The 21,130-nt window shown below is 40.1% G+C and overlaps 1 protein-coding gene across 3 annotated transcripts in view; it reads right to left on the bottom strand.

The window, feature by feature from the left end:
* DPP10 (dipeptidyl peptidase like 10) overlaps window positions 1-21,130 on the bottom strand; it is a 280,467-nt gene that overhangs the window by 47,082 nt on the left and 212,255 nt on the right. For all 3 annotated transcript variants that reach the window (XM_064514641.1, XM_064514640.1, XM_064514639.1), the window contains exons 8-9: window positions 8,006-8,126; window positions 3,153-3,307 (exon numbers count right to left, since the gene is read on the bottom strand). In XM_064514641.1, coding sequence (XP_064370711.1) covers window positions 3,153-3,307; window positions 8,006-8,126 — 276 coding nt within the window. The remainder of the gene's footprint in view (window positions 1-3,152; window positions 3,308-8,005; window positions 8,127-21,130) is intronic.

Below are 21,130 nucleotides of genomic sequence, written 5' to 3'. Positions count from 1 at the left end.
AATTACACCTATAAAAGTATGAAGCACTAGTGAAGCGATTCTCTCACATTGCCCTTTAGAGATGACAGATTTCCCTGGGCAGAGCAAGGGACCAGCGCTACAAGGGGTTTGGTCCTGCCCAGCAAAGCCAGCTGCAAAGCCAGGCAGGCCAGCTCCAAGGGAAACAAAACGCCTCTTGTTGCTACAAGGGGAAGAAAATAGGTGCTTGATATAAATCGACTGGAAAAAGTCTGATAAATCCCAAGGATCCCTAGGAAGCTAGAACTCCTGCTTTCCTGGTAACAGGGCTCAGATCGGCGGGAGGGGGGGGGAAGTTTCTCGAGATGAAAGAGCAAGGACTGGCAGTAGAAAGCTAAGGCTCTGCAGGGTGGCAACGAGACACTACAAGTCCCATATTGCTGTCCCAGCCATAACCGTATCCGAGCTTGTTTCCAGTGTAATACACAGCAACGCTCTCTATATAGAGAGTCTTTGGGACACAGGGAATAAAGAGTGTGTCTTTAAAGGGAGTTGACTTTTTCTTAACACTGGACAATTGAAAGGACAAGATATAATCACTGGTTCTACGGATTTAGTTATTACAAAGCTGTACATCCGACTCTTTGCAGGGATATTTAGAAATGGAAAATGGCTTGGTTAACAAACTCTCACAAATCGCCTTTAGAAATTGGACTTACCTCAAAATATTGATAGTGTAAATGCTGCATCCACCCATTTCTGAGTGGTATGGGGAAAAAGACAGCATTATTTGCCTTTTTTCACTAGTGCTAAGCAAAACTTTGAAAATGGATTTGACTAGACCCCTGAAATTTATTTTTGTTTATAAACACTGTTGAATTTGCCCTTGCTCTTCCAAACGCATCCTCTGGATGAAAACAGCTTATACAAAAGCAAAAAGGAGAAAGAAAACCACTGCAAGATCAAGCTCTTAGGATACGAATGCAATCTCCTCATATCCTTTGAACCTGACACTGAATAGCGGTAACCTGGTACGCTCCCTGCGATGCCTGTCACAAGTAATTACCACCCTGCAGAGAGAAACTCTGAAGCACGTCTTCAGAGCAGGCATGGCCAGATCCCTGCTAACGTCTCAGCCAGAAGCCCAGGACGCTGAGCACAGCCCCCAGCCCTGGTGCAGAAGGGGCACAGGCTCACTGTGGCACGTGCCACACCATCTTTCCTACTAGAAGTCATAGAAAAACTAATTCTTAATAGCATGAAAATACATACAGTGCTTTACATTTCCATGGCATGGTGCAAAAGTTAAGGGCAGTTCTGAGACATGGTATTGGGTACACAGAACACGGTCAGAGCTGGAGTCTACTGTCGACTGTAGACAGTAGCTTCAAGCTCTGCTCCCTTGGGCAAGACTACCCAAAGGTAGTTCACAAACACATCTAGGTTTCAGTTTTTTTAATCATAGTAGTAATTTTCTCCCATGGTTTCATTCCATAATAAACACCAAAACTTTTTTCATATCTGTTGCCATACCACAAGCTTCATTACCAATTAATGATGTTTAACGGGTAGCTAAATTGGCATTAAAAAGAGACATTAAATAAAGATAATGCTTTTTCATTAATGAGATTACTGAAATAGTATTGTGCATCAGTTTTGTGCTGAATTGCTAATGAATGAAATTTCTCATTTCTTGTTTAAAAGTTAATTTTTTAAAATATTCCTTATTTTTTCTTTGTTCTGCCACTCAAAGCTTTATGCCAATGAAAGTATGTAAACTACCTCTGAAAATGCTATTAGTTCATTATTTCATAGTATTATTTCATAGCACATTCTACATATTACATACATATTACATTTACATTTATTATTGTTTCATAGAACCTATTATGGTCTCCCTTTGCCCCCATTAAGAATAAAGGCTCATCTCCTAAAAGTGGCAGTAACACAATAATATCTTCTAAAGCCCCTAATGAACTTCCCTTGAAACGTGAAAGAAGTATCAGGTTTAAGAACCCACATATCCCTCCAGAAAGGAAGTTAGGCACTTTTGAAATTTCTATCCAAAATATCTCATTTATATACCCTGGAACACCATTCAAGGTTTTAACCTTGAGCTCAGGTTCAGTTATACACACCGTACTTAGATGCAGCTATATATATTCATATTTAGCTTTGTGGCGTATCAGGATGTATGACATCTCTTGCATCAAACAGCCCCCCTGTCATATTTCTGCATATGTGCATGTTACGCTGTGTTATATCCCTCCGTCCTGAAAGCACGCCTTTGATGTACATCTAGGAGCGAGAGAGCCTGGCTAGCTGCTCACTAACAGAAATGTGGCACGGTTTCTTTGAAGCTAATGAGGTTACACTGGTAGAGGACAAAAGAACTTACTATTTATTTTGTATAGCGTTCCACTCCTCAACTAGTTTATATTTTGAGGTTACACAATGCATGCAAGGTCTGGATAAACTGGCAAGTTGGAAGATAATACCAGCTGGGCAGCTCAACACATAAATGGCACTTCAGGAAGAAGCCAATCAGAAAACCCCCAGAAAATGATAAATGATTTCAGACTTTATCCCTGTGCGGGCTGTTCTGCTGTTCTGTCACTTTTCAACACAAATCTAAAAATCCTTATCTAAATGCTCTGAAGCTCAGGGGTGGTTTGATTTTTTTTCATTTTCATGACCAGGAAAATGCTTTACCATAGCTTTTTTTTATTTTTTATTTTTATTTTTTATCAGACCCATCTTTCACATTTATTAATAATAGCATAATTTATTGAGCTGTGATTGCATTCAACCCATCTCTATAACTGCAACTGAACACACAGTCTGGGCACAGCGTGCATCTCCACTGCAGCTGCGACCTTCTCTCTTTTTGCCGTGCACTCCTCCAAACATGTTACTCTTCTTGCAGAAGTGGCGGATTTTATCACGTCATATACCAATGATGAAACTACTGTGAACCAGTCTGCCTGCTGCTCCCTAACCAGATAGTTTCTTTTCAGCAAAAGGTTTTAAAGTCTACCAAAAAAACCCCCCAGAATAAAACACAATTAATATTTACTAAAAAGCAACATGAATGAAACCAGCCCGTTGCTCTATGGAAATTCTTCTCCCATACGGTTGACTGCTATCACTGAACAACGAAGGGGAGCTGGGGACTGTGCTCACACTCATCTTACCTTAGGGTATGGATACTGCTTTCCTTTCGGGTACAGACCTCCGGTAAACCGAGGAATAACCATGTTTGGTACCAGTGAGTCATTTATGGTCAGGAATGCCAGCCTTTCACCGTCTGGAGACCACCAGTGGGCAATGTGAGAATGAAGAAGTTCCTCTGCAAAATTAGATATGTTTAGGGTCTTTAAAAATACTACCACATAGTTTCCAGTTTATTCAGTTGGCACCGATTTGTTCTTTCTGTGCCTACTTGAAATGCATCCGTAGTAATTTTACTGTAGTTTCAAATTGTCCTGGGTTGAATGTTTGAATAACAAGGCATATCGAGAGACCAAACTTTAAAGCGTCTTACTCATACAACACTTTCACTGACGTCAATAAATCATCTAAATGCGAAGGATGATTGTAACTGCCATATGTTTAGTTCTATTGCAGGCCACTAAAAGCATTTAATTAATTTTTAAACGGTCTGCACCAATTTAATAGAAAAGATTTTTTTTTTTTTAGGACTAGCAGGCCATTATTTTCATACGAAATTTTTGTACACCAGATTACTCCGAGCTGTGGCAGTTGCCAATATGCAGATCCTGACACCGTGATTATTTATGTAAAAGAAATTTGAATGAGGATTACAATAGGGTTTTCTTATGGTGTGAATGTAGAAGAGAACAATATAAATCATAGTGCCCTGCACAGATTTCTAATAGAAATTGCAGACAGGTATTTCTGTCAAGAGGCAAAAGAAAAAATGAAAGTATGGAATGAAATTAGTTGAAATATTCATTGTGAATAAATGGTCTGAATAGAGCTGCAAGAAATATTCCAAGGAAAAATGTAATTATTTTTGGAGTGAAATATTTTAGCTTTCTTTTCTCAGTCTGATGTTCAGCTTTAATTCTTAGAAAGATTAATGTTTCTGCAATCTAACTTTTCTAGAATCAAAACAAAACATTTGATTTTGATCCAAACTTGATTTCATTTCCAAATGAAAGTCATTATCCGAGATGTCACATGATGATTGTTTTCTTACATTCATTGTACTGCATAACAGAAAGGAACAAAACAAACAACCACAGAAGCAGCCCCCAAATTCTGGGACTGCAAAAAAAGTAGTTCCTGACCAATTCTACACACCACTTGTAGGGATCTTTTGCCTTACACTTGTGAAAGGACTTGGATTTTTCTGTTACGTTTTATATATTTACTTATTTGGTGAACATTTTGTATTCATATTTGAAGAATCTGTCTGGAAAACTAATTGCGAATGATATACCAACTGGAGCTGACGCCTGACCTTGCATACCTAACGTAAGAGCCTACCTACAAATACTACTTAAATTGTCAATGGAGAGAGATATGGGTCTCTCCAGGAGGCAAATCAGATCTTGAAAGGTTTGAAGTGGCTGAAGGGGTTGAAGTGTGTAAGGTTAGGTGTAATGAAGCTGGGGCCTACATTCAAAGTCATATATTCTGCATCATGCTTCTCCCCCTGACTAAGTAACTAAAACCATTTACACAGGAGAACAGCAGAGACTGAATGGTGAACACCAGATAGCAAAAATCACACAAACAAAAGCTATGCCCAAATGCTTGTGTAAGGTAAAATGCTAATAAAAAAAACTCACACAAATGGAAAAAGAAAACAAATGAGGTCAAAATGAGGAACAGTTCCAGATTCCCCTATATGTCTGTTAACTTATTTGGCAAAAATATGCAACCTGTTCCTCTTCTGATGCTATTAAAAATGTTTCAGTTTTGTCTACTGAATGGTAGAGGACTGCTCTGAATAAAACAATAGTTAACCGAGAAAAAGCAATATAAACACAGACTGTGGTCCTAAAATTGTGTACAGACAAATTTCTCTTCTACCTTGACCTTAAATATACATACATATACATAGACATACATACATACATACATATATATATATATATATATGTGTATATATATATACATACATACATACACACACACACACACACATATACTGGAACAGAGCCCACAGATTGCCTTCCTGAGCAATAACCTCACCCCTGGGACCTTGAGAGCATGCTATGAAAGACTGGAAATGCAACAGCTCTTTGGGCCAGGGATTAAAGGGCTTGGAAAAGAATGGGCAAAATTACTGAAGGTGCTTTAGGACCCGTATCACCAGGAATGTAGTGACAGGGAACAGGGAGAACAAACCAAGGCAATAAGTGGTGTGGAGGCAGGAAACGTTTGGATGAGTGCATCTGGCTTCCTTCTCAAAAAAGTGGAAGGTTATGGCCTTGCTGGAAATCAGCTGGGTATGAGACCTGCATATCTATATGTCCACAAGCAAAAATCACCCGTGTGCATATGAATACAGCTCTGGGTTTTGCCATTAACTAAACAAGTTCCGGGAAGTTGTAAAGCATTTCAACCCACAAATATTAATTCATAAAGTGTGCTTGTAGAAAGGGTGGGCACAAACAGGAAAGCAGAAGGAGCATAACCTCATACAAGCATCACTGCCACTACTGTGCTAGCCACTGCTATTTTTCCAAGTTCCTCTTTTTTCTTTTTCTGTTCATCATGAGATGTTTTCAGGATAAAGGAAAAGTCATCTGTTTTATCAACAGCTTCATTTATCTATCATTTATCTATCATTTATGAAGTTACAAAAATCCACATTGACCTCTTTCAGATACTGTTTCTGAGACTGAAATGGAAGACCATATTGGCATGATTCAAATAACAGAGATTAGTTTTGCTTCTCTTCAGTTCCTAAATACAGATCTTATGAACACAGAGGTCAAAATCATATAAAAAGACCATATTTATTCACAGGAATATGCATTTAACATCTATCTGCATAATGCTGAGATGGGATCTACTCCATCTCTTCCCTACAGCTCAAATAAATGGTGGCAAATACCAGAAGGGACCAGTTGCTTTAGATGACCTTCTGTGGTCCCTTCCAACCTGAATTATCCTATGATATCCTTATGATCACTTGAAGACTAGGAGGGAATGTATTATGGTCTTTAAATCCTGTACTACATTTTCTTCTGTGTGCTAGAGCTACACAGTGATCCTTAACTATACACAGTTTAGTGCGGCTTCATATTACACCCAAAAGAGAGTAAAAAATCCAGGCTACTCTATTTCGAACAATGGTCCTCAACATGCTTGCAGAATTGGGCCCAGAGATACCTTGTCAAATGTTTAACTTCCATGAATGTGACTCATACTAACTTTGCTTTGTTTCAGCAAAAAGTTGATACACTGTGCCAATATCAATTAACTAGATATGCTTAAATACTTATATTTATTTGCAGTCATGTTAGATTTGAAGTGTATATAAAATACCATTCCATTGCGGAGATTCCTTTCGTCCTTAAGTTTTGAAATGTGCCAACACATTAAAATACTTCAAAATATTAACAGAAAGCACCAAAACCTTGGAATTAGGTAATTATCAAATAAAGGCATTTATATGGCTATGAAATGTAAACTATCATTCTAATTTCAGGGTTCATTTGGAGAGGGATTTTCAAAGGTGCCAAAGTGAGCTCTCTTGAAAAGCAGTGAGGTCTGGCTGGATCATTTCCAAGGGCCCCACTAAAGTTTCTTGCCATGGTGTCTAACATTCCCAAAGGCACTCTGCCCTGGAAAACTTTACAAACAAGAAGTTATATACTTCAGGCAGCTGAATATTTTACTCTGGGCTATTTGTCTATACAACTAAAGAGCCCAAGAATAGGAGGGATAACTGATATGTTGTGCATTAACATAAAGATTTTGTACTGAATTGGATAATCTGCTCCCATCTTTTTGATTATTATTACGTTAAATTATTATTAACTTCATTATTATGTTAAAAGCATTTCAGGTGTGGGGAGCAACATCCTGCGCAGAAGGCGGCTTCAGGAGCCAGAGGATGGCACACAGGGAGCTGTGCTCCACCGCGTTTCGGCATTGCTTTCCAGATACAGCAAGTTTTAAAGGAGTCTAGCCTAGGTGGATTTAATCAAAGGCAGCAGCCACCGCTGAGGTAACCATATGACACTTTCAGATCTCGGGGAACACTCAGTTGGATTCAAGCACGTCCTTAAAGTTGAGTACAATCTGACTGCCTGCCTTGAAGGGCTGGAGTCCCTTGCGAGTCGTGCTAATGCAGAGCAGACCAAACACCACGGAGGGTGAAGGAGAGACAGGGCTATAAAGGAGTAGGGCTTCAGGTGATCTTTGATCACCTTTTGATACATAGCCAGCAGTAAAGAAAGAAAACATAGCCAATTTTTCTATGCTGTGATTCTTCAATGCCTTCTTCTATTAAAGTGTTTTAACTGTGAATAGCTTTGTACCTGCACTGTTTTTCACACAAGCAATAAACTGCGTTCTTCCTCTCCTTACATGTGCTGTAAATACAGAATAGTTGCAAAGGTATGAGTGGAGTTATTCTAGGTAGGCAAAACGTACAGGGCATTTAGCTCTATTTGAACAGTCCTATTTGACAGCTCTATTTGAAACGCTGGCCCCACTCCTGTAAGTAGCAAAATCCTGCTGAATTCAATACATCAAGATTTCACTACTGCAAAATTTTTTACATATTATCTGGTGCTCATAATACAGTTGATTCAGTCTGGTTGAAAATATATTCCTCTTTCTCAGAAAATATCATTATATGCAAACCAGCAGCCAACGTAAACTATGAATAGATACTAATGAAAGATTGCAAGGCAATCTTGCAAGAAAATGAGAAGACAAAAAGCAAAAACAACAAAAACAACCTTAGATAGCATTTTTTGAAATGAACAGATTTCTGCTGTTGGGTCTGTACAAGAACCTCTCATCTGTTTTAATGAACAGATATATTTGTCTGGCTTACCTTCATATAACCAGTCTGCAATTCCATTAAAAATAATTCCTTCTTTTCCTGAAGATGTCAGGCGCAATGAGCTACTCTTTACATCAGGCTGATAGTAGATGTTATTTTCAAAAATATAAATCTGGATAAGGTAAGAGGAGTAGAGAGAAAAAAGAACATTTTCGTAGATATAAATGCATGCTCAGCAACAAATATACAATTTCCACAGGTTCAGAGCAGTCTATAGAATAACTCATCATGAGTTTCCACTGACATTGTCTTCATATTTTTTTTTATTATCATTTTGGACAAACTAAGCAAACTTTTACTATTTGCGCCAGGCCAAATTTTGCCTTTGAAGTTGCTTTCCCAATTGAAATGTTTCTGTTCACTTTAGGAAATGTTATTGATTCCTCGGAATCATATAGGAGCCAAGTTTTATAACAGTTAAATACATTACGACATTTTCCATTAACCCTATTTTATCTAATAAAATTATCTGCTTTTCTAGCTATGAAATTAGACACAGCTCTGCAAGTGCATACAGCTAAACTGATCATAAATGTAAGTCACAGTTTTATATCATGGTGTGGAAACGTACTGAAAAAGTAAAAAAAAAACCAGCCTACTGCTGTTCACTTCTCTCAGTTTTCTGACACTATTTCTGACTGTGACACACAGTGCTTTACCTCAAGTGTGCTATAAAAATGCCCTTTATTTTCAAGTCTCGTCTCCTTTTCCTGGGGGCGACAGAAAGGATAGTCCTTTTCTCCTTCATTGCCACGTCTCAGCTTTGGCTGTTTTTCCTCTCCCTACACGGTTTTGCCCCAAAGGGTTTCAAGTTCACTCACTAAGCTCCAAGCTCCATGGCAAAGGAAGATACAGGGAAAAAGAAGAAATGAATGAAAGACTAAGGAGGAGTATGGGGTGTGGCAAAAGGGGCAGGAGACAAGCACAGTGATGATAAGGCAGGTTTTTTGGAAGGAAATTCTAATATACCTATTCTAATATATAGAAGTATCCCACACCGGGCTATGTGACCGCCTTTCTTCTATCGGCCCGGAGACCTCCCGGTGCTTCCCAGCGGTGGGACCCGCGCGTGGGTACGCCTTGGCACACAGCTCTGCTGCGGCACTGGCTGTCCCGCTCAAGGTTAATAGGAAACATGCAGCAGACGTGCTAATCAACTAAATGCAGACAGGTAAAAAAAGCAGCCCCACAGCTAATATTTCCTGTAAAAACACCCTCCTTAGTCCTTTTGTCTGTAGTCCTGCATTCCTCAGTTTCACAAGGTGTCGCAGCTGGAGACCAGACTCTTATTTCGGCTATAGGCATCGCAGAGTTGGAGCCTTTTTGTAATTTAACAATAAACCAAAATGACATCTATATGTGCGCTTGCACAGCTTAACAGTGCAGTCAACCTAATATCAATATTACACACCAAAACTGATTCACGCTGAAGAGCGCATGGGTAACAGCACTAGTGAAGCAAGGCACAATCGAAATTTCTGTACCGTGACCTCATCAACGTACGAGATACACACTCTCCGGGGCTGCTAGCACGAAGTAAATGTATTTCCACCAAAGAGCATTTTAAAAGCCAGGTCATTTATCATTCTCTCATACTTCTATGATAAATGACTTATGGGAAAATACTTACCAGAGAGCTAAGTATTATTATCACTATTACTGCTGTTCTCTCCTCTTCCAAATTACCATCTGAAATAGATTTCCCTATGAGCCCCCAAACTAATGGCATTTCTTGATATTTAAGAGTAGCCACTTCATGATTTCTACTGCACAAAGCAATAAAGCTGAGATTTTTCATCCCATGAGCAATGCAAGGATTTTAACTGTTACCTTGAATGAAGGGTGACTTGGGACAAAGCTATTTTGATCAGAAATTCAAAACCCTTCAGTGAGTACAAAACCGAAGTAAAACTAATTAATCCAGGTTCAGTAATCCAAAAAGTACTGCCATTACATTTACTTATTAATACATAATGTTTGATACAGTTGATAATTTATGTGAAACTGCCATGTGACCCAGCATTAATGCTAAGAGAAGAGACAGATCAGAGAGCTCTGAAGACATCAAGCTTTTGAAAAAAATATTGACAGACACCTTTGGTCAATATATCTTTCTCTAAGATAGAACAAGCAAATACAAGTAATAAGCCATGGTTGATTGCTTAGCCAGGCAAAATAAAATAATTTTGTCAAGCACTTGCTATTTAGGTGAACTAAAAATATTCATCTCAGACTAAATCAGAGACAGTGTAAGTAGTGGAAACTACTATACTGACCATTGCTTACTAAGGAGCCATTTCTTATAGCTGACAATCTCTCATATAAACAAATACTTTCAGGTGGTTACAAAAAAAAAGCCTGCTTGATGAAATGATTCTATCTTATTTAAGCTTCTTCAAGCAACAAGCTCAATCTCATTCATTTTTTGAAGATCAGAGATAATTTTGCTTCTCTCCCCTTTTTTAGGCAGTTTGCATTTTTCAGGGTGAAGATACCTGCAGTGTCTAGTCTCTGCAGTGAAAAACTGCCATTTAAAGCCATCATTGTCAGTCAAAAAGCAGGATTAAGAACTACTTGTTTTATGACTGAGCCATGAAAAGATCTTTAATCCCGTTATTGCTAGTTAGCAGGCATTGCTAATTCCATCTGACACATTCCAGATAAGTAAATAGCTCAGAAGAAATACCCGCTGCTGTTCTGCCGAGTGCCGCCTTCCTCGGCTTTATTCACATTTGTTTTATAAAGTGTCTCTGTCGCCAGCCTCACTCACTGCTCAACAACCGACATCCTCACAATCCTCTTACTCTACTCTGTCATCAAAGGTTTCCCGTTTCCTTCAGCCTGGAAAGCTACCCCAGCGAACAATTTCTGTCTCGAACGCACGGACTGGAACGGTTTCGCGTTCTTCAAAACCTTTCTGCCCGGTAGCTCTCTCCTGCTCGCGGCTTGCTGCAATTCTACATTAGAAAAGATGAATTTACATTCCCTCGCAAAACAGTTCGTGAAATACAACCATTCACATGTCTCCATGTAGCTAAACAGAGTGTAAATCCACGTCAATGATTTTGGGTTGGCACGCCGGCAAGCATCAGCCTGCACCGCCTGCGGCATTTCAAAAGATCAATATCCCCATGCTCGAGGCTGTAAAAACATCTTAGAAAGATTCACTGTTACCATTAGTCATTTAATCGCCTCTGTAACTTTGAATATTTGTTATATTTCTAGAGATGCCATTTTCCACATGAAGCCCGCAAGCTGCTATTTGCGCTGACAGAAGTGGCTACATGCATATTGCCTACATGCGTATTTCCTGCAAAAGCGCTATCTAACCGCTGAAGTCAAGGACCGCGTTCCCCTCCGTTCTTGATGGTGCGGAAGTGTTCTTCTGTGATTATTTAGCTCCTTCACCTCTTGGAAATAAGGATTTGAAGTTAAATTGGTGATTTCTGCCAGGGCACTGAAACGGAGAGCAGAGCTGCACCGGGAATGGCAATCTCATGGCGAAGGCAGGCATGCTGCCCTGGGAGGCTCTTTGCCTTGCTCCCTGCAAATCCAGCTGCAGATTCAACTAAACACAACAATTTCAACTGACTTTGCATAACCACAAACACCCATCTCTCATCAATACTGCAGTAATGCATGCGCTGCATTGGGGTATGTTTTTGTGCTCTCCTTTCAAAGCACAAAGACTAGATGAACATTTTTATTTTTTTGGCTGCTGCTGCTGATTACTTCAGCATCACAACACACAGGAGTTGAATTCATGAATGATTTTCTTACAGTTTGGTCTTTAAAACCAAGAGAAAGAGAGCGAGTGACTGGGGGAGGACTCACCCTCTTACCTCCCCTAGTACTGACACCTGAACTCTTGAATGCTGCAAGCCAGACAGCAAAATCGCAATACTAGGATAAGACTTATTAATCAAAACAAACAATAACCCTTGGGCCACAATCTTGCAAACACATGTGCCTGAAGTCCTGACTCACATTAGCAAAATTAAACACGTGTTTACAGGTTTTCAGGGTGGGGCTTTCACATACTTCATCACTTTGTGTATCGTGTTTTGGGCAATACCACATAAACTGAAATTTTCCCTTGCTGATCTATCCCCAGTCAGATATCTGGGAACAGGTAAAAGCACTTTCCTTAGTATACATTTGTGTCTAATTGTTACATCAGGAGTGCTAAAATGTTGACTATAACTACTGCATCTCCCAAAATTGCTCAAGGAGGGGCTGCTAACTGTGCATCAGACAGGTATTCTCATGAATACATCAGTGGCTTTGTGCCCAAAAGGCTTTCACAGCTTTTAGGCATGACGATAAGAAAATAAATTGAAAAAGGCACAAAGTGGAACCAGGCTATGCTATCTTATATGAAAATTATTATTACACTTTTTTAACCTCTTTTCTTCACCACCTACTTTCCAAGTATTTTAAAAGCATTTCAAATTCTTTTTGAAGCTAAGACCCTTAGTTAACAATGCTGTAAATGGAGATAAACATAAAAACCTATGCCCTCAAAATCATGTGACTTTTTCTTTTCTTACAGATTTGGCACAGGTACTCACATCAAGATTAAAAAACAAATTAAAAAAAGTGTTTCATCATTTATTTTTAAACTATTTTCCAATTAATGAAAAACATGTATAAGAATGTTTGGATTAGTGAGAGATTAATTCTCGATAATGATCACATTTATTGCAAGTGACTGAAGAATTAGAGGCTCTGCTGATTCTCCTGTTCCATCTATGGCACTAATCCCCCTTCTGCTTCTTCCACATCTGTCAGCCTCCAAACTATTTTTTCCACAAATCTTTGTCTAAATTAATTTCTTCCAAAACACTTGTTTATTGCTTGCAACATACTTCACAACTACATGATTTTCATTCAGGCTGAGGCACCGAGCCCAGCACCCAGGACGAGCAGTTGGTTCCAGATGGCAGACAGCTGTGAACACAGAGACACCTCCCCATGCCACAGCTGGAACGGCCAACCCTGTGCCAAGAGCTGCAGTAGTCCCCTGTGCATCTTTAATCATTTCAACCACTATAGGTGGAGAAAAGCCATTAAATGACAGGAAAAACCAAAGCATCCCTGTTTCTCCCATTAGATGCTGCATGTGAAGCCTTTTGCTTGGCACATCCAACCCGCAGCCACCCCTCTGATTGCAGGGTGGTGTGAAGACTGCAGGAGTAGCTTTTTACTCACCGTGAGGAGCAGTTTGCTCAAAGCCGCGTGGAGGACCTGTGCAACCGCTCACCCTGCTCGGAAGCAGCGAGCATGCACAGCTCCGCACTCTGCAAAGGGGGTGCAGCTTCTCTAGCAAAAGCTGCCAACAGCTGGTGAGCCCTGGCAGGCGGGACAAATCTACTCTTGGATATTTGCATGCGTCCTAGAAATACATCCATACAGCAAGGTTCGGACTTGTAGTTGAAAGCAAAAGCCCAGTATTCCTCAAGTGGAAGAGAAACCTGTCTTAGAGCTGCAGTTCCCAGGAACCAGAGACATCAGTCTTGCTTGCAGAGTAAAGCTGCAAAACTGAGAGGGGCTAAATTCCCCTCAAAACTGACAATCTAGTTTTAGTCCGTTCTCTAATAAACGCAAGGATAGACTTATTGTATATGAATATGATAAGGGAACTTGCCATGCAACAAGTTCTAAAAATAGATTATATAAACATTAACCACACAAGTACGTAAACATCAACCACACAGGTACAATAGATTGCTATTTTTGCTCCCCAATACGAAGGGGACCCATCCTGGGTCTGGAAGCAGCATAACTCACTCAGGATATGCTTTGTCCAAGCAATATTGACTGAAGATGACAGTACATCCCCATGGCACTGCTCTGTACCTCATCCATGTACTTCTTCATGCTTCTTTGTATGGGGAGCTCAGCATGACCTACAAGTCATGAGAAGGCACAAAGACTCTACAGAGCACATGCTTGCACATCCCTGATATAATACTTCCACATTGCCTGATGTGTAACAATAGCAAAAGTCACTAACAACTAACAAATAGAACAGAAGAAAATTAAGTCTTCCTATTTATGAAGATTGTCTTTAGTTGTCTTCATATTTGTCATAGTGGGAACTTGAACACCTATCCCATAATGCTCAATAAATCAGGGACTTATGTCCCTGGTTTAATAAGTAAATCTTTCTAACTAATCCCCTAGAGTTTGAGTATGATCAATTTGTTTGATTTCCTGATTGATACCGACACCACAAGTACAGTGTGCCATCTCAAACAGCAGCAATATGCAACGCAAGCTGCAAGCATCAATGGGTTTGCAGCCACAGTTAACCCTTACATAAGTTTTAACAGATCCTGAAATCAACTTTTCAAGATAAAAAGATAATACCAAAAATCCACTATCTTTTCTAGAAAGACATAAACATGACTTTGTGCCTAAAAAAACACTGGATTTCTCATATACTCCTGGATAGGAAGTCTGTGAGATCATCTTGGCCAGCTAGATTGGTCAAAGTGGTGAATCTCCCCCAAACTGGAATATGTTTTGGCTCACTTAAGGATTCCTGAGAAATTCTTTTTCAACCACAGCTTTTCATGGAGTACCAACAGGCATATTCTGATATTTACTGCTATTTCAGGCTTTGGGCTGAAGTATGTTCTCTAAACCTCTGTAATATGAAATGTATTAATAAGCAGCTAAATACAATTGCACTGACATATTCTCAGTCCTAATGACTGTTCAGCATTGTCACCATGAGGATCTCTGAAGAGGACCATTCCCCAGGAACTGATCTAAAACATGTTTCAGTGTAGATTTCAGCAAAGTCTGAAGTAAGGGCTGAGAACACGACATCAGGACTGGGCCTACATTTCCAAAATATTTGCCTATATCTTTTGTACCTGAAGACATGTAAACTGTGCAGGTAATAAAGCTGGTGCATCTGTCTGCTGTCAAGACAGAGTGGCATGGCACAGGGACCCAGTGGAGGGAGCAGAAAGAACAAGAATGGTGGAGAGAAAACACAGAATTTGTGGCCAATGGCATGACCAACAGATCTGTAATTACATGGCTTCATTAGGATGAACACTCACTTCAAGGAAGGTGGCAACCAAAATCTAAAGCTACTAATCTAAAGCTACTGAGACAGCATCTGTATCAATAGATATTTGGTAAGGAAAAAACAAAACAAAACAAAACAAAAACAAACAAACAAAACAAAAACAAACAAAACAAAAACAAACAAACAAAATCTCTGTAAAATCAGCACTGCCCTCTTCCTGTTCAGGTAAGTGCCCTAATCACAGACTGAAGAAATGTTCATATTCTTCCACAGTCTCTTCGACCAGCAAATATTTAACTAGTCCAACCTGGAACAATTTCAGTGCTCCAAATGAACACACATATTGGGGTACATGCCAGTCTTTCCTATTATTCACATAGGGAATAGTATAACAAGACTAAGGTGTTTCTGATTATGCCCAGAAGAAGAAATCGAGGCATCTGGGAAATGCTGCTGCTTGTAGAACAGGCAGTTGCTGATGACAGGTCTAAAGACTTGGACCTAAAGCATCCTTCTGCAACCCATCTGCAGCTTCACTCCTGTGTGACCTTGCCAAGGACATACAGTTCATCACTGTTTGGACGAGCACAGGTGCTTTCAGAGCCCAATGCATTACTTAACAGACCTCTCAACTTCACTTCTTGCTCTTTGCAGCAGGGTAATTATTTTTACTGATGCAGAAATGAACATGGCCCCGTGCATTCCCATAGACTGTCCGGCTAACCAGCTGACTCCCCCATTACCACTGCTGATAGCTACATCGAGGCACATGATCCATCCGGCTTCATCATTTCCAAAGCATAAGGTAGAATTCCAGCCCTTCTTCTTGTGAGACTGCCAGCTCATTAGCTGGATAATTAATTCCTCAAAAGCTTCAAGATGTTTTTCCATCTGGGTTTGCCTCTTACCACCATTTGTTCTGTTTCCTGTCTTACCATACATTAACCAGGGCCAAGTCCAACTGCCCTGAGTTAGATCAGTCAGCAAAATCTCCAGATGAAATATGTTATCTTGCTGACAACTGTTAATACAAAGAGCTATCCACTAGACAGAAAAAAAAGTCAAATAAAAAAAATCACATTCTTAGCCTCAGCAAATTTTGTACTTTTCTCTTGCTCTTTAGAGACCAAACCATGGCTCTGCCAATTCCCAGCACAACACAAAGTCACCGTTGGCACAGCGTTGGCTGCTTTGCAGCCCAAACTCATCCTGGGAAGGGAGAGAAGAACCCAGAGCACAGGCAGCAGCTGTATTCCTCCCATTCCTGAGCACATGTTGGAAGAGGCAGAAAAAAGGCAGAGCTGTGCTTCCCTTTTCCACGTGCGGTGAAACAAAGCACACAGCAATGGGTGAAAGAGAAGACTTGTTTTACTATCTACGCCACAGCTGAAGGAGTAAGCTGTGTAAGCACGGTTTAAATAGCTTTGATACAGCCAACTGAACTAGCAGTCAACTAGCAGCTAAAGCAAGGATTCAAAGCTACTGCTGCAGGCTGGCCTCACACATTACTGCTATAGGGAAAAAATAGCTTGAAGCTAAGCAGATCAATCCAAACTTGCTTGGCAGTGCTTAAACTGCATGACTATAAATACATATGTAGGTATATATATACACACACATATAAAACAAAATATGTATGTGTATATATATGTGTGTGTGCATACACACACGTATATATAATATATATTGAAAGCGCCAATGTTTCTCAAACTGTGTCTGGAGCTGACAAAAACATGCTGCTCCATACGCAAAGTTTGGAGCAAACAAGTGACCTTAAATAAACAAGTAAATAACAATAAGTGCTATCTTAAATGAAATCATTCATTTTAAAATAATTTTAAGTGATTTTTAGAAGAAAAAGTGGCTTAAATTTCTACATAATTGATCAGGATGGAAAATGCACATAGGTAATTTCTTCTGGTAGGAGACTGATTGATCATTGTTGGAAGTTTCTGAACTAGATTTGCCCATTCCTAATTGCAGTTTTGGCCACAATTATGGAAAATGCAGACATACATGCATTTCCTTTGACTTGTAAATAATATTTGAACTAACTGTTGATGCAATTACAGGAAGGAATTAAAATCACACCCTTGCATTGTATGGAAACCATTTGTCTATGGTTTTTCAACCCTTGGTGTCAAGGTAGCAAGCTTGGTTTTCATTTAAGTAGTTAACATATTCACTACCATTTTCTGCTTCACAGATTTGAAAAATTATACAAATTGCTCCACTTGAGAAACTTACAATTAGTTTTCACTGATTAAAAAAATTATTGCAAAACAGCCACAGTAACCAGACATTACCACTGCAACTAAAGACCTAGCCCAGCATCTTCTGTACCACTGTGCAACACCCTCCAGAGCCCTGACAGACACATTTCTTTAATAAAGCCTCTGATTAGGTTATTCGTAGTCACAGCATATTGTCTGTTCTCCTCTTCGTGTCCAGATTGAACAGACAAATGTTTTCTCACCATCTATGATTTCACTTACTATACCCAAGGGACTTAATAGACTTAAATTGGGATCACCAGACAATTTTTATACCCACTGCACTACAGATGATGAGTACTTCTTTCTGCCCTTTTCCCTCGGCAAAATCTCATTTAGCTGAAGCAGCCTTCCACTGAACAACAAGGTATACTTAAGGTTGCGTGTTTTGTGTGTTGATGCAACAGTACTGTAACTGCTGTTTTCTTTTTCCCCTCACGTGAAAAAAAAAAGCTCATTTGGGAAAGAAAACACTTTCTAAAGTCATCCAGAACTGCCCCTACAGCGCCATATAGGAACAGTTGTCTCTTTTACCCAGGCAGCAGCTCTGTACCAGCTATCCAAACTTCATGGTCCACAGCAGAGCGTTTCTATGGCCCAGACCCACAGGACACGTGCTGCTGCGAGCCACGAAAAGGGACCTGCAGGAGCAGATCGCTGCAGGAAGGAGCTGCCTCTCCTATGAGCTGTGGTGGACTCGTGCTGTGATGCCGTTTGGCTTCTTTCTTCCTACAGATAGAGACTCGAATAATGCTAATCTTCAACGTAACTCGGCTGCGTGTGGTGTTGGCACAGGGGTCACTGGAGCTGCTGCTGGGCTGCACGCGTGTTAAGGATCACGGGTAGGTGAGCAGGCTGCATGGGACAATACTGGGTGCTTCCAAGCTTGGAGTCAATTTACCCTGCCATACATGTGAAAGTGAGAACTGTTATATGCAAAATAACATTGAGGAACCTGATTTCTAGGTCATGCTTTGCACATGTTGAAATTTGTTTCATCAGCAGCAAGATAAAAGGTCAGTAGCTACCTTTCTTGCCAGTGGTAACAACCTGTACCAGAAGCTCCATGGAAACAGACTGGGACACTCGCACAGCGAGATGCAAGTGAAAAGCAAGGTGGCAAACTATTACCCGAAACAGCGATAATGCATTTCACCGGTGTGACTGATTATCCTGTTAATGCGTTTCTTATAGATCCTGCAGAGATCCCCAGAACCGAAGAGAATTACTGTATTTTGGGTAACATAAAACGCAAGGAAGTGGCACATAAAGATTTATAAGTGTGAATTTTGAATGGTGAGAGTGTTCATTAATGACTTTGGTCAGTTACGATTACGCAGCCTTTTTCCAAAATCCTTTTTATACGTCTTAGGTATTTTCTGTCCAGATCACATATGTTACAGGAGGATAATTTCACGGAAGGTTTTATGGAATTGTATTGCAAAGCCGTTTATGTTATATCCCTTTCCCTCACATTATATCTGTTAAGTCTATTTAGCCTGTGAGCTCCCACGGATAGGGGCTGCAGGCCTGAAACACTTTGCTATACAGCCACTTTGCAAGTCTCCAGTAATGCAGAAGGGCTCTGATCTCCTCCATGCAGAATTTTTTTTGCAGGCAAACCTACATAGTAAAAAATATTCAGGGCAGTTCAGCTCCAACTTGCTCTGGCTCTTACCCCACAGCTCCATGTCTACCATGAACCACTAAATTATGTGGGTATTAGGCACAGCAGGTGCAATCCTGAGGAAACCTAAGCAAAGCGTGGCTGTAGGCAATAATCTACCCTGGTATGATCTTCTATGTTTGAAAATCATCAGACATTGCAAATGAGGCAGAAAACACATAACAGTTAATAACAAAATGATAATAATTGTAAGCAATAATAACTATACTCACTCTTAAAGGTACCAATTTTCTAAAGATCGTGATTGACCTAGACAGGAATTTTCTCAGGGGAAGCTTTCAAACCTTTTGATTATGTTGTAATTAAGGCAGAGGGGAAGTAGCTGTTGATCAGTTTGAAACAGGCAGCCCTCAAAACACATATATCCCAATGCTATATGCCATCATTTTTTCTGTCAATTACAATATGTTAATTCTATTTTTGAGGTAATCAAGTTGATGGACCTATTATGAACAAGAGAACAAAACACAGGCACAACTTCTCTGCTCACTACATTCATGCCACCGCATCACAGCAATACGTTAGCACAATCATTCCTGAACAACGGCAAATAACCTACAAGGCTCTTATATTTAATTGCTATTTAGATCATTTCTAAATCCACTGTAAACAATAGAGAGGATACATTCATAACGCGGCTACAAGATTAGTTTCTAGTGCCGCAGAATAAACCAGGGCACGAACTGACAGAGTATCAGCGCTCCGCGGTAACGCTGATGTTTATGTTCTTGCTCTCCAATAAAAGTGAGGAATTATTGCCCTCTCTTTTTTTTTTTTTTTTAAGATACACATTAATTATTTTGCCTTTCCAGGGATATTGGAGTATGACATTCACTAAATTCACACCCTGCCTAATCCCATGGCAACTTACTCATGAGTGCATACACTCTGCAATATATAATATAAATAATATCACATATAACATCTGATTCTGGACTTATGCAGAAGGCTACTTTGTAAATCTCTTTGATTGCACCGAAGATCACAGTAAGGCTGCCAGAACCTCCCCCCCACGCTGACAGTTTGGATCTACTCCTCCCACCCATGGAGCTGTCTGAAGAGCTGTGCTCAAGCTGTGCTGGCTGCAGCACTGTGCCAAACACATCTGAGGGCTTGAACTGCTCAGCCCTTTGGTCCTTGCCCATGTAAGTGATGTGCTGTAACACACCTATCTATAGGCAGCGTATGCTCACAAACCCACACTCCTTGTTCCTCGCATTTAATGACAGCTGGTGACTAACGAACCAGCATGGAAGAGCGTGGACGGAAACGTCACTCTTACATGCCTGGGTTGCTCCTATAGACTTATAATAAAATCACAACCTACCTTTACTGTAAAGTCTTTTAAAATGACCTCTGCTACTTCGAAGGCTCATCTCACAGTGATATCAAGCCTTCGATTTTGCCCAGACTGATCAATTCATAACAGAACCTAAAATTAAAGGTTTTCAACCTAGTTACTCCAGAAGAAAAAAGGGAAGGTTGAGGGAAGGAATAACATCTGAGAGAAGGGATATAACATCAGTTTGGTGCCAGATGAGGAATTTCTGCTATTTTCTTTGATAAAACATAAGAACGTAGCACCCTAAAAGCAAGGGCCAAAGTCAAAAAAGACAGAATTGAGCATGCTGTGTGGGGGGTGGCGGGGATTGTACTTACATTTTCTACCATCCCTACTGTGGTAGACAATTCCTGAGATCCTAGGGCATTATTCAGATGCTGAAGCGGATCAGGATGCTTCTGAGCAATAATCCAGGGCGTGTTTAATGGGAGGCTCTGCCCTTCCACAGACCGTCATTGAAGCAGCCCGTTTTGTTCTGCAGCACGTGTGCCTTGGTGTCCCCGCTGTGCGCTGCTCAAGGTGCTGCTGGTCTTCATGACGGGCCAACGTTTCAGCAGACAACATCTACCTACAGCTTGCACTGCCATGTACCACTTTATGCAGACAGGGCATTCAGTATAAGAATACCAGTTTTTCTAGAAAAACTCATTATCTGAAGAAACTGATAGGAAGAGAAAATTTGACTAATTCATATAATGACATTCCTGTTCATGACAGTTCATAGACTGGAAAGCAACACTTAAAAAAAACTGTGTTTGCTTTTTTCCCC

Source organism: Dromaius novaehollandiae, chromosome 7 (genome assembly GCF_036370855.1).
Source record: "Dromaius novaehollandiae isolate bDroNov1 chromosome 7, bDroNov1.hap1, whole genome shotgun sequence".
NCBI lineage: Eukaryota > Metazoa > Chordata > Aves > Casuariiformes > Dromaiidae > Dromaius > Dromaius novaehollandiae.
The sequence above is the reverse complement of the archived record's forward strand: the minus strand, read 5'-3'. Positions and strand labels throughout refer to the sequence as shown.